Here is a 14,589-nt window from a genome sequence, read left to right as displayed (position 1 = left end):
TTTAAAGAGACAAGTCAACAAAGAACAGACAGGTCAAGAGGATTGTGTGCAGAATGACCAGTTCCTTTCTACTATTCTAGCAAATTAAAAGGATTCTCACACAATGTAATTGTCAATAGGCCTAATTACTATACAAAAAGAAACAGAATAGAGAGATTACTGCTATTTGCAGGCTGATGCTATCTGGACAGTCAAATATCACAGTAATTTGGGTTATTGTAACAAAAAGAAGTGTGAGAAAGAGAGAGAGAAAGTAGGTTGAAAACACTATAAAAAAGTGATTTAAAGATGGAAAGCTAAAAACAGGCAGAAAAACTGAAAAAAGGGCATAAACTACCATTTTATTATGGATACCCTTTTGCTAGGAATGCTATTTCCGTATCTTGTTCCAACTCTTTTTCCATATCTTCCAGAATGAACTAATCTAAATTTTTGATTCTATCTGTGCTTTAAAAAATGATACTTGCCAGATATTTTGAAAATTGCCAACACTGGATTCTGTTACCAAGATTATTGGAAACATATAAAAAACTCCAACCATAACTGTAACTTAGTTCTGTGCTCTCACCGGATCTAGGTTATAGTCTGAATAATTCTACAGTATGCTATCATTTACATTGCATGAGATTTAACCAAAATAAGTCTGGCATATCCTGCTGCTACTAACTATTGATCAAGACATTAAATGAAAGAAAACAAGTTGCAAACCTTACTCCTCAGAAGAAAATACCAAATTGTATTTTAAAAATTGAATGGGTGAATGTGGTGCTTTGAAAGAGTAATGATAGCATTAATCTTATTTACATAATAAATTTTGACAGCTGTGCTTCAATAATTAGTTACAGAATAGACAAGTAGATCCCGGTTCCATATTGTTTTTAATAACAGCAAAGCAGCCAACTCCTTTCTCGACTTTCTGATTTATGTTTCATCATAGGTATGAATACAATAAAAATTCTTTGTAACCCAGAGTGAGTTATATTTAATCAGCTGAGCCCTGAAAAAAACAAATAGAAGTCCACATTCCTTTTGTAAACTGCATTGTCACACCTGTTTATTACAGATCTTTCAAAGGGGAACCTACTGCCAGATCCCCAGAACAGGACATTAAATATAAAGGTGTAACCTTTGGTTTTATTCAAATTGGGCATTTGTGGCTTAAGTATATTTTGCATACATTTTTCATCAGTCAGAAAAACCAGAAGCAAATCCTCAAATTAAGATATGTTATAAAGATCAAAATAGAAATTCTGAGAATAACAGAGATTTGTGTTTCTAAACTTGCTTATTATGTTTTTATTCATGCAGCTTGGAAGGCAGAGTGTCAGCTTTTTATATAGATGCTTTTCATTACTTCTCCCTGTTGGTGTTACAGCACATGCTGTGAATGACCTCCAGAGATTCCTGAAGCTATATGCAGAGAGAAAATTGAATCTGAAAGCTTTATTAGACAAGTTTGTCTTCAGCTTGTGTCTGATGTCAGCTGTATTGAAAAATAGAACTGCTTGTGAAACTGGGTCCTGACCTTGAAAAATCTCCAATCAAATGGTAACAGATTCAGTTTTGTGCCATATTGTTATTTGCTGTATGTATCACATATGTGAGAAGTAAAAATGAAAATGAAAATCTTAATGGAATCAGATGGAATGATTAGACACTTCTTTCTTGAATATAAAGGGGAAAAAAGATATATGGCAATTTACCCATAATTGGGCCATCTCAGGCTGGCATCTCTGAACCTCTTTATTACATGAGTCTATAAAGTAAAATGACTCAAACCCAAATCTACTAAAATTATTTATATAAACCATTATTTATTCCTTCATCCAAAAGAAAAGGTAAAGAGAGTAATCTGTTCCTTTATTAATCCACTTATACAAGCATGAGCAACTTTTGTTAGGCCAGCTGACTAAAGGAGGAGTCTACTGTTACTGGTCTCCAAAATTTTAAGAGCTCAAGGTATTCTCTGTGATACTTCCCTACTGCATTTTTATATATTCAATTTCCCTCTTGCATTTTATTTTTGTGAAACTTTTCATAGCGTTAAACCAAATTATAGCTAATAAAAGTAGACATTTACTTTAGAGTCAACATGCACAAGTATCAGAAACTATATGGTTTTAGACACATAATCATTATTGGAAAAAATATTTCTCTCTACTACAGCTCATGAGAGTGATCTTTTTTACTGATGTCCTATAACCAAAGTGAACCAAAATGGTTCACAAGAACTACTTGTCTCAACAGTTGCATGCTGTGTATTTTTACCTCTTCAACTCTCTGGAGAACGGTTCTAGAAAATTATCTACCATATCCCCCATGAAAGCTTTTTAATAGGTGACAGCAAACTTCTTTTAAATAGTGAAGACTATGTGCAACAGAAGTCTAATATCAACACAATATCAACACACATGTCCATTAGTATTTAAAACACACCCATGGATTTTTTCAGTCTTTCACAAAGAATTATTTTGAGTATTCTTGGTCTCAATTATATTATGCCAGCTGCTATAAACAATATAGACACTCAAATATCTGATTTTACATTTGCCCTTTGAATACACATATTGTAATATTCTCAGGTGCACAAGGAGTTTTAAGACTAGCTTTTGGAAATTCTGAGAAACAGTGCTGAACTACAGCATATGTGTTCACTCAAACACTGACTATAATATATATGACTGCTTCAAAGCACATTAGCTCTGAAATATGGCAAAAAAGAAAGTGTACCTTTTGTGCATTTTTTTGCCCGAAGCTAGTTGTTGTCATTTTGTTTCTTACAGTTTTGTTATTGTCTCCTGATTACCTCTTAAATACAAATGGTTTGTGTGTTTTTAAAGAGGCAGTGGAACAGTATACAATCCAACTCTGAAGTCCATGGAAATGAATAAATTCAATGGTTATAGTTTCCTAAACAAAGAATCCTTCATTCCCACTGAAAATATTAAACCAAATATCATGTCAGAGATTTAACAGAGCAGACTTCATAACTCAGGATACTGCTATGTCCATCTGTACATCTCCCTATCTTAGAAATAACCAGTATGGAATAATATAAAACTCAACTATACATTTTGAAAACAAAAGAAAACTCCAGATGCATACAATACATGCACTAGCACTACAGAAGCACTTTCAGCTTCCAAGGTAAGTGGATTTTAGTTTTAAACCTTCAGTTATTTCATCAAAGTATGTATTTTCACATACATGCTTTTGTTTAGTGCCAAGTTTCCTCAAAAACCTACAGGCTCATGAATAGTATATTTTTAGCAGCACCAGCAGTTGTTTCTTATGTTATATACTGCAAGCAGTGAGTACAAATTCCAGCTGCTTAAACCACAGAGGTGCATATCCAGAGTAACTGATATTTTTCAAGAACTGTTGTAGAAGATCTTACCAGCCTGGAACAAAGCAGCATGCCTAGTCCAGGTGGGGGCTTGCTTCACAAAGAAATAAAAACTAAACTGTATTTCCTAAACAGAAGGAGACATACTATACTCCTGCAAGTAAAATACCAAAGAATAAGCAAATAAAATTCTGTTATCACTGCTTTCCCCAGATTCACTGGGGAATATCACCGCATCACCAAATATCACTGTTTTAATTCAAACCTCAAGACTCAAGGTAATATAGACTCTGGAGGTGACTACTGTGAATATTTTCCCTGTATCCAGTTGAATATATGGGTTAATAAGTGATGAGTTCTCTCCACCACCACTGCTGCTGGTGAACTTACTGCAGCTCAGTCTTCACATTACAACTTGAGTCTAATTGACTTAGCATGATATCTCATTCCTCTCCCATTCTTCCTCACCCATTCTAAATCCTGAAAAGCCTTCCCCTGCACAGAGAAGCCCAGTCTTTGGCTCTGTGTCTGCAGTATCTGACTCCTACTCCTAAAGCAAGCTATACTGAAAGCACAGAAGAGCATTGATTGTAGGCATTTAAAGATACCTAAAGCTGATGGCGAGTGCTGATGGTTAGCTCTGGTGATGCAGAATTATCTTTTCTTTAATTATTTGTAGTAAGTGTACAACACCTAACAATGCATATAAAGTCTTTCTGTCAAATGCAACCCTGCTGCAATCTGTTAAACACAACCAATTATTTTTATCTATCTTTTTTCGGATCTCCTACAAACAATGCTCCAAAATAAGACTGATAACTTTTAAAGTTTAAAGGGGCAAATTCTACCTAATTTCAGAAGAAATTTCACCATTGCAGTTGATTATAATTGTCACTCATCATTTCACAGTCACACGTTGTTCTGTTTCACTTGATTAGGCATTTCATACCAAAAAAAGACACAAAAGGGGACAAAAACTTGTGTAAGCAATCAAGAGAAAAAAAAATTGCTTGTACACAAAGAATTATTGACTGAACAAGTTAAACTGCAAGAGTATTAAGATAATGGATCACTCACAGTTTTATTAGATGAATATGTAAAATGTAAAATTAGTTGACAGAGGATTTTCAGGTGGATTCATTTGTAGTGCTAAAATTTCACTAACTTCAAGTACATCATAACTGAAAATAAATACACATCCATTTAAAGAAATTGTATTTTCAAGGTAGCTCTAAATAAAAGTGGCCAAAATTTTCCCCTAGCATCTTACTGAAATGAGACAAATTATGGAAAATATCTTCCTCCAGGACAAGTCAGGAGCATTCCTACCCCACAATGCATTCAGAGGGGTTTACAAAGCAGTGTGTACCTTTACCTAACTTAGTAATAAATACAGTTATAGCACTTCAGTACAAAAAAAGAAAAATAAGTCATATGAATGCTAATGATGCTATTAAAAATTCCCTCCTGGAAAAGCACATTCCAGAGCTGCATTTTTTTCTGTTTAAAATGTTTTCAAACTGCTATCTAAGCAATGCATCAAGGTATTTGAATAGAGACATTCACACCATTTCACATTATCCTGTCAAGTACAGATAGCAAGTGTGATTTTCTTCCTGATTCATCTTGTCTTGGAAGTCAATCTTCTCTAAGGTTTTAGGCATACCCTTCAGCTAAGTACATTTTTTGAGCTGGAGAAGCAATTCTTGTTCCTTATGCCTGAGGGCACTGGACTACTGGTGGAATATGAAGAACTATTTTTTAATGCTTCTACTGCCAAAGAAACTATAATATGCAGACCTAGAAACAATTATAACCAGGGTGCTTTACCTGTGTAACAGCCACCAGATGGAATTTATAAGATTCTCTGTCTGAGTTCCTGTAACCAGACCAGTTCCTGTAATCAGACCAAATTATACCTGACAGGACAGTAGAGATGGGCCAGTTACATCTTCATTCCCTGGTCTCAAATACACATGTCAACATTATTAAATCTTGATGTCCCTAAAAATCCCTGTAGGATCAGGAAGTGAGTAATTGTCAACAGGAAATACTGACATTGCTTCACAAAACCCTTCCAAAACAATTTGGTGTATCTTTCTTTACAAATGACCTTTAATGAGATAGTTTAGCTTTTGGAGGCTTGGTTAAAGCCTCCCATAACCATTTTGAGTCCCTATGGTTCAAAAGAGTCTGCAGCAGAGAGCAAATAAGGCCATAAACATATCTGTAACATGAGTGGTTAAAATAACTGCAGAACTTATACCACAGAATTACTAGACCCATGACATTCAATTTCTTCCCTCCTCTCCTCCCATTCTTTTAAATGAATTACAAAAATACCTTAATAGCAGATATCTTTTCCTATCTTTGTAGAAGTCTGCTCTTTTGGCCTGGAGAAGAAAAGGCTCAGGAGGATCATATCTATGTGTTTATATATCTGATTGGAGGAATAAAGACAGATCCAGACTGTCTTCAATGAAGCCCAGAGACAGGATGAGAAGCACTATGTAAAAATTGAAATACTAGAAATTCAACCTGAATAGAAGAAGAAACATTTTTTACTGTCAGAGTTGCTCAATACAGAAAAAGTTGCCCAGAGAGGTTGTAGAGTCTCAATCCTTGGAGATATTAAAAACCTGACTGGACATGACCTTGAGCAACCTGCAATAATCAACTGTGCTTTGAGCAAAAGGAATAGATGTCTCCCTGGATCCCTTTTGAACTCTACAGTTCTATGTCAATACACCTATAATGAGGCGATCACAGTAAACTGACTAGAATAAAGAAAAATTATGAATTAGTGTTGTAAGCACAGGTTCAAATTTTAAGTGCTCATTACAATAGAAGGGAAATCAATCTTACTTCCTGCTTAATCCTTTATAGAACACCAGTGCTTTCATTTTCTGCATGTACAGTTCCATCTGCTGAGTCTCAGCAACGTTAGTAGTCAAAGACTACATCTTGCATTAAGGTGAGTAATTTTGCAACTCTTCAGCTAGAGATGAGGTAATATAAAAATATATCACATTACTACTCTGTGTTCTCACTCTTGTTCCATTATTATAATTTCTTTTGTAACAGCAAACTCACAACTTGCCAACACTCTTTCCCTCTGGAGCCTGACATAATCTGTTCACACAGAAAACTGACACAGCAAGTTTAGCACAGCAAAAAATGATTACACATCTCCTTCATTCCCCCATGCCACTACACGGATTCCTATAGAATGCCTTGGAACAAAATCATGCAAAGCAAGAATGCTGTTGTACTACTTGTTTAAAAATATAGTAGTGGTATTTGGCACTTTTTAGAAAGTTGAAGTAATTGCCACTGGAACCACAGCAGTTCTAAGGGACTGAACCCAAATAATAGTTCCTTTTTAATAAAATTCAACATGTTACGAGCAAGACAACTCCTTTTCTTCAACTCATACATGATATTTGGGCAGGAGCTGGACTGTCTTCTGGTACTGAGATATCTGAATTCTCTCTCTATGGAGCAATTATGTACTTCTCTGAAAAAAAAGGGTTTTCTTCTTTGCTGTCCTGGAGGACCACTATTAGAAGGTAGAGAATTTTCCAGTTTAAGCTTTTATTGTATGTTACCCACTAGAACATGTTAAAAACAAGAGGGACCAACAACCCACATGTAATCCAATTCCAAGTGATTACTGCAGCTGTATCAGAGCCTGAGTTCCAGGCAATCTGACAGAGGCTTTCTGACAGAGCAGATTTCTTTCTGCTCCCACATATGATGAGCAGTTTTCCAAATGGTATAGGTAACATTCTTCATTCAAGCAATTTAAATGGTCCAATATCAAGTAAAGACTCTTAGAGACTTCAGAAACTCAGATTGAGCGCAGTGCTTCCAGTAAGGTTTTCTGTTTCACCCATGCTTAATCATTACATTTTAAAGAAAAGCACTGGAAATAAAATCCATTTATCAAGGAAAAAAAAAAAAAGAAGAGTTTGTAATCATTGTAGGGAACAGGAAGACACAAAGAGATATGAGAATAATTTAATATAAATATTGTCAAAATAATTTAAATGAAACAGAGATCAGATTGAGTATTCATGAATGCAAGACACGAAGAAATATAAATCACAGACTTAGGATTTAACTGCAACCATGTTGTCATATGACTTTCTCTGTTAATAGACAAGCTTTGTTTTGAAACAGTCTGACTTTATTGCCCCATCAGTAGTAATAATTTCAGAATTTCATTCTGTGACCAATCTACTTGACCTGTAACATTATTATCTTTTAATTTAAATAATTTGTCTCCCTTTGCAGTATTTCTTCCATTAGTATATGCAGAAAGTCAAAATCTCACCTCTTCATGGAATGAAAGAAAAATTACTTTGAAACAGTAATAATTTGAAAAGCATTCTGCAACCTTTTCATCAAATCATAATCTAATTTGTCTTCTGGGATACATTGCATAAAATAGAAAGGCAATGATAAAAAAACAACTTGAATGCCATAGTAGCACCTTTAAGGATGCAGAATTAATTTAGACAGTCTCCAGCCATTTTCATTTTAACTGTATGATTTGTAATTAATTTAAAAAAATACATATACTGAAGCACTTACAGACACCTGAAGATAGATGGCCAAAGGCTGCTAATGCTGGCTTTTCCTTTAGCTGTTGAATTAAATGTTGTATTGCCTTCCAGTCAGCATTCAAGTCTTCTAATTTTTTCTAGAATAGAAAATAACAAAATATTAAATTTATAATACATTAATTAATGTGTCACAGAACCACAGAATGGCTTGTGTTAGAAGGGACCTTAAAGATTGTCTAGTTCCAACTTCCCTCCCACCATGGGAAGGGATGCCACCCAATAGATAAGTTTCCTCAGGGCCCCATCCAACAGGGATTTGTAATGTAAACAAATGTAAATGCAATGTAAATAAATGCAAAATAAATTAAGTAGGTTTTTTTTTTTTTTTTTTCATCTGGTGGATAAGCTGAATTTAAAAAAATATGAAACAGAAAGATACAGCAATGAATTTTCACAAATGAGGGACAGGGACAAGTAAAATCCTTTCCAGCTGTGCTACAAAAGAGTTTCCTGGTGTTAGAGCCCTAAAAGCATCTTTTCTCCTCAAAGTTTGGCTGCTGAACCTCTGAGCCAACTTAGAACCGGCACAGGTGTCTGACCTTGACCACAGAGTGACTTACTGGACCAACTCAGCCCATTCCCTTGGCCCTGCCCAGCCACCCAGGGTTGTGTTTGATTGCCCTCACAAGGCCTGATCTTGACCCTGCCAGGGACAGCCCCCCAGCCTGAGATGCTTGGCTTTTAAGCACTGTGAACATGAGATGATATATTTTTTTTTTAAATTAGAGAGGTGAGTTATGTATTTCAAAAAGCTTTTCAATAAAACCTCTGCAACTTCTAACATCATATGCAGAATTTATTATTCCACCCATTAAATGAAAAGAAAAAAAAATCTTTGGAGTCTTCAGGGTACCATAAACTTCAGTGTAGGAGCACACAGTCCTGTGCAGTGAACAAAACCTGCATGAAAGTCTGGAGTCTTCAGATAACCCTGAGAGGCATTTAGATTTGAAAATGTTGTTTTTACCTCTCTTTTTTTTTCTTGCTTTAAGGATTGTAAAGAAGGATGAAGCATTTCTATTTCTATGCTGACATTTCTAAACTCTTAAAATGAAGACAGCATTTCTCTTTAAGCTGCTCTATGAATCTCTGCTACTGAAATGGACAGAGTACTGATGCAGCTCAAGAATGCTTTTAGCAATCTATGGTTTCAATCCACAATTAGTCATATAGTTGAAATCACAATCCAGCAGTGATAGAAACAGGGTGCCTATTAAGAAAGGTACTTTAATCACCTAGAGTCTGAGCTGACAGAGGTTAGTAGGAGAGGGATGGAAAACAATGCTCATTAAATTGAAATATGTATGTACCCAAGCACACACACAGACTCTGAGGTAGTGGGGAAGGTTTAGATATCAGGAAAAGATTTTTCACCCAGAGGGTGCTTGGGTACTAGACCAGGCTCCCCGGGGAAGTGGTCACATCTCCAAGCCAGTCTGAGTTCAAGTGGTGTTTGGACAACACTCAGGCACATGGGGTGATTCTGGGGCTGTCCCAGGAGCTGGGCTCTATTCCATCATTCTAATATTGATCCTTGTCATGAGTAGCTACTTAATCATTCTTACATATAGGAGCCAGAGATTTCTTGCCAGCAACTAAATATAAAACATGCCTACCACTCACGTTAGAGTGGTTGTCCAGGGCAACAGCTGCACCACTAATAAGAGAGCAACCAGTTCTAAACCCTTCTATCAAAATTCCAGTTTGATCTTGCATCTGGCATAAATTAACGTGCATGCATTAAAATGTTAGCTTCTTTGGGCACAACAATTTTGCTGTAATTGCAACTCTAGACCTCTGGTGACAAGCATGAACATCCAAATATGTTGCACTTAGCACAAAATTTAAAGTTTTCTTTAAATGTCAGCACTGGTGCAATTTAAGTGATGTTAACACCCTTATGTGGACTAATCTTACTGACAGCACTAAAATTATATATGAATATTTAGAGAGAGAAATGTGGTCTTTTAAATGCAAGACTGAGAACAATGAAAATAAATTTCTTACTACTTCTCACCCACCAGAGGAAAAGACAAATTGAGTGCTGTGGCAAGGGAACCACAGCTCTTCCACTGGCGCAGAAATCCTTTCCTGAATAAACTGTTCTGATTAAATGCTGTTAATCATGAGACTGGGGCTTACATCCTTTCTATTGCCACTGACACCAGCAGTAACCTCACTCTCCCTCACCTTCAAAAGCTTTACAGAAATGCATTTCAAAAGAATGAAATCCATTTTATAAAAGTGAATAGGTCTGATTATTAAAGTGCTAGTGCTTAAAGGATCACACATCTCATCCCATTCTTGACTCTTGAATCAGCGTATACAAGGATTTGATTTGCCAACAAAAATGTTTTTACAGACTTGTGTTGCAAAATTCTATTTTAGTATGCTTAGTGAAGGTGTGAAAATATACTTATTTCAGTGACATAACTATGAGATAAGATTAAGTACGTGTCGATATAAATCCATGGGATTTAATTTACATTCAAAATACTATAATGAGAACATATTATAAAGGTTGCAAAGATAAGCAGCTAAGCATTAGAAAATGCCAGAATAATTTTAACTATGAACAATATTTCAGATAAAATGCACATAAATTGCAAGGATATTTCTAATTTTCTGGCACATACTGCTTTTGAACACAGGAAAGACTGTGGTGAGAGTAAGTCAATAGGATCTCTACTTCATTTATTGAAAAGAATGGGAAGATTTGTGGTGAATTAAGGAAATAATGGATGGAAAAAATCAAAGCTGCCTCAGAGAACTAAATAATCTACAAATTGTCAAGCAATGCTAGACAAGTAATTAACACTTTTAAAGAGGGCACGTAATTTAATCTTTTTTTTTTTCTGTGCCACACACTAAATAAGAACTATGGGTCTAAGTATTGAATTGCTCCTTGCACTGTGAGTGATGTCCATATCCTGGACTGAATTAATCAGGGTTCAGTGTAAACCAAGGGTAGCAGAGCAGCTGTAATTAAAAAATTTTCTAAAATTTTGAGTTCTTAGCTTTGCAAACTTGCTAATATCTTTCCAAAACCATCTTAATCTGTGTAAAAATTATTTTTGATTCCACAAAATACCTTTTGTGTAGAAAATTATTTTGATATTAATCAAAAAGTTTGTGTTGAAACATGTAAATAGCAGACTTTGCTGAAAGTAACTCAGGAAGAATGATGACTTAAGGAAACCTACGTACAACATCAACAAAGCAATTCAACAGTCCTGACAGAATATAACTACTGCTTTATGACTTATTACACTAGACAGACATTGAACCAGAAATTAACTTCACAGGTTGCACAATTAAATGAACTGCAGAATGTAAAGAAACAAGTAAAATGCAATCAAAGAGGGACTAAAAATTAAATATGTACTACTCCACAAGTTACTAATGTCCTCACAGATAATATCATAATACCATTGTCAAAACTACAACATAAGGAACATTATAATCTTTAAAGAGTCATTTTTTTTCCAGTAAATATGGTAAAAATTGTCAACTTTCAGTCTTTGATGTGAACACTTAAAATACATACACTTCTGTGTCAGAATTTTGGGCTAAACAGAATAATTTCAACATCATTTATACTTCTGTCATTCTTACGTAAAACAAGTACTAGCTCTTCCTCTTGAATATACCAGCATTCATTCTGCAATTCTTTATATGCAATTAAAAAATCTAGAAAGGCAAAACTTCTAGCTTTCAGTTGTTTCAACTACTCTTCTTGTTAAAATGTGGAATAAGATCCCCAAAGACTGCAGCTGAAATCACACAAAATGAGTAAATGCACTTATTGGGGAATGATTCTTGTTCCATCATCCATTCAGTGCGTAGATGACATTTCAGTTCCCAACAAAAATAGGGGTTTATTAGCCAAGGAAAACACCCAAAAGACTCTTGCTTCTGCCCACTCAAGTCACCTTGAGTTTACCTCTTCTAGCATTTTATCATGTTTAGGAGAACTGATCATTAAAAATGCACATATACAAAAGGGGATATTAACTCTTAAGCTTTTCTGTTCAGGAAAGAAGATGAGAAACCAAATCATTCTTTAACATGTATTAATTTCTAAAGTGGATATCAGTTCATTCATGTGTTCCTGTGAATGGAGATCTGCTGGTGGGATTTACAAGTAATTCAGAGGAAATTTTGTAAAAGTAGGAAAATAATACTCCAACTATAGTGACTAAAGAGAGACAGAAGAACAAGAAATTCACTGTGGACATCACCTACAGACATCTTATCTTTATGAAGAAACCCTTTTTCTACCAATTGTGCCTTTGGAGTGCTGTACATTTTGAAAAGCTCTAAATACAAAGTTTACTATCTCAGTCCAGTCAAAAGCAATTGAAATAGATATTTAGTGTAATCAATAAGTCACTATTCCTGTTTCTGGGAACTCTTAATCATTATGTTTACAGATACTTAATTAGCAGTTATAACACTAGAAACCAGACCAAGCTCTGGCTGTGTGGTATTGACCTCACTAGTTTGGTCTCCTGCTTGAAAAGCAGCTGAACCAGACATGGGAGGATGCTTGCTGATGACCTCAGGATTCCACAGGATAGAAAATGACACTCTAGACTCAATGAAGGTCCTCACAGTCTTTAGGAAAAGCATATAGAATATCCTCTTATAACTGATTTGTAAGCTGAGGAAAAGGATTCTACAGTAAATTTTTCTAAAACAGAAGTGCTGGGAGGCATAGCCTTCCAAACAATGTATCCTCTGATCCAAAACAGAATCAAGTCAGTCATTCTACATAAAATTTGGCAGAGAAATTGAGTGAGAAAGTTCTATGTTGCCATGTATTCTCTCCTTCAAAATGAAAAAGAAAAAAAAAAAAGAAAGCACAGTACTCTGTTTATAACTTAACTCACCTTTTCTAGAAAATCTGCGCATTTTTTTATTTGACAAAATTTCTGACAGTGAAATTTAAAATAAAAGAATTTAAAAACAAGTTACATGTTGCCATTAATTACACAACAAAAATTACATTGTCTTTTAGTGTGAAATACTCTTGAATGAGTAAAACAACCTTAATGTCATAAACAATATTCCCATCACAATATGCATAAGTTTTTTAGCTGGGAGCATTAAATTTTCGCTGGCTATGCCATCACAGAATAGAACAAATGCCATTTGCCAGGTTCTTTTATTGATTTTAAACAGAGCACATCAAGGACAAGTGTACAACAGGGGAAGCATAACCTATTACACAGCAATGGATATTGCTAAAGGTTGCTTCATTACCTTTACTGGATGAGTAGCTGGTTTTTCTTTATATAAATGACACCCTTTAGACAAAACCTCTTCCACATTCGGCTGTTTAGCCTTCACTGCTGCTTCAGTTTCCTGAAAAATAAAAACACAGGCAGTCTAGATTAACCACAGCATAAGCAGCAAGACTGAATTGTCCCAAAACTCCATGGGAAGCTGTAAAACACCAGTAGACAAGCTTCTATTCAGAATTGGTGAGAGGGCAAACACAAGGATAGTGACAGCTAGGGACAAAGAGGATCACCAGAAAAATTAAAATTAAAGAGTGATGGAAAAGAGTAATGTTACCAAAATGAACAGCGGTAGGTCACTTCACCTTGAAGGTCTCAATAAAATGAATAAGAGGCTAGCACAAATTCACAGTAAGAAAGACAGGCATGAGAAATCTCATTTAAGAGGCTCTGTTGTTTTGTCTGTTTTACACTACCAGCTGATGAAAAGTGCACTGATTAACATTTCTTCATACAGTACGTGGCATTAAAACTGTCTAATGACATGCAACAACAATACTGTGTTAGGAAAGATTAAAAATTTTAAAAGAAGACTGCAATTGTGAGTACTAAACTACCACTTAGGTAGTAAAAACACTTACAGAAATTAAAAAGAAAAGCACAGTATTAGTGACAGTTCCTAAAGGTCTAGGGAGGCACCTCCATTAACAACAACACCTGACTGAATTAACAACATATTCTGTAACAATTTATTTATTAATCTGAAAAGATGTCATCCATGTGCTAACATAAGGAAATTCCAGATAACATCTCCCAATATATAGCAGCTTCATTTTGCCAAGTACTGACCAGACAAATAATGGGCAAAACTCTACAATTAAGACAAAAAAAAAAAAAAAACCAAAAAAAACAACCAAACAAAACAAAACAAAACAACAACAACAAAAAAAAACAAACAAAAACAAACAAAAAAAACAAAACAAAACAAAAAAAAAAAAACAAAAAAAAAAAAACCAAACCAACCAACCAAAACAAACAAAAATCCAAACCTACTGAAAATTGTAAAAGAAAATATAAACTACATCTGGAATTCCAAGATTCATGATTTATTTCATTTTTTTTTTCTAGTAATATAAGTGAAATAATACCTGAGTTATCAAAATGAAATGTGTATCAAAATTATTTGGGTCTTTTTGTTTTCCTCTCTTCACCCACCTACTACATAGGTTGATTACCTTGACCTAATAAGTATTGCTGACTACCCACTGACTCTCCAAGTTAACTTTCTGTCCACATTCTGTTATCATAAAGGTGACAGCAGACATGATTTTGTGCCAGGTATGTCACTATCTGAGCTAACACATCGTTTTTT

At 34.9% G+C, this 14,589-nt stretch overlaps 1 protein-coding gene across 3 annotated transcripts in view; it reads right to left on the bottom strand.

Moving 5' to 3' along the window:
- DMD (dystrophin) overlaps nucleotides 1–14,589 on the bottom strand; it is a 566,297-nt gene that overhangs the window by 325,981 nt on the left and 225,727 nt on the right. For all 3 annotated transcript variants that reach the window (XM_054003170.1, XM_054003155.1, XM_054003164.1), the window contains 2 exons: nucleotides 13,240–13,341; nucleotides 7,943–8,051 (listed from right to left, as the gene is read on the bottom strand). In XM_054003170.1, the coding sequence (XP_053859145.1) occupies nucleotides 7,943–8,051; nucleotides 13,240–13,341 (211 nt within the window). The remainder of the gene's footprint in view (nucleotides 1–7,942; nucleotides 8,052–13,239; nucleotides 13,342–14,589) is intronic.

The sequence above is a fragment of the Vidua macroura genome, chromosome 2 (genome assembly GCF_024509145.1).
Source record: "Vidua macroura isolate BioBank_ID:100142 chromosome 2, ASM2450914v1, whole genome shotgun sequence".
Classification (NCBI taxonomy): domain Eukaryota; kingdom Metazoa; phylum Chordata; class Aves; order Passeriformes; family Viduidae; genus Vidua; species Vidua macroura.
Note: the sequence above shows the minus strand (reverse complement) of the source record. Positions and strands in the feature narration are given on the sequence as shown.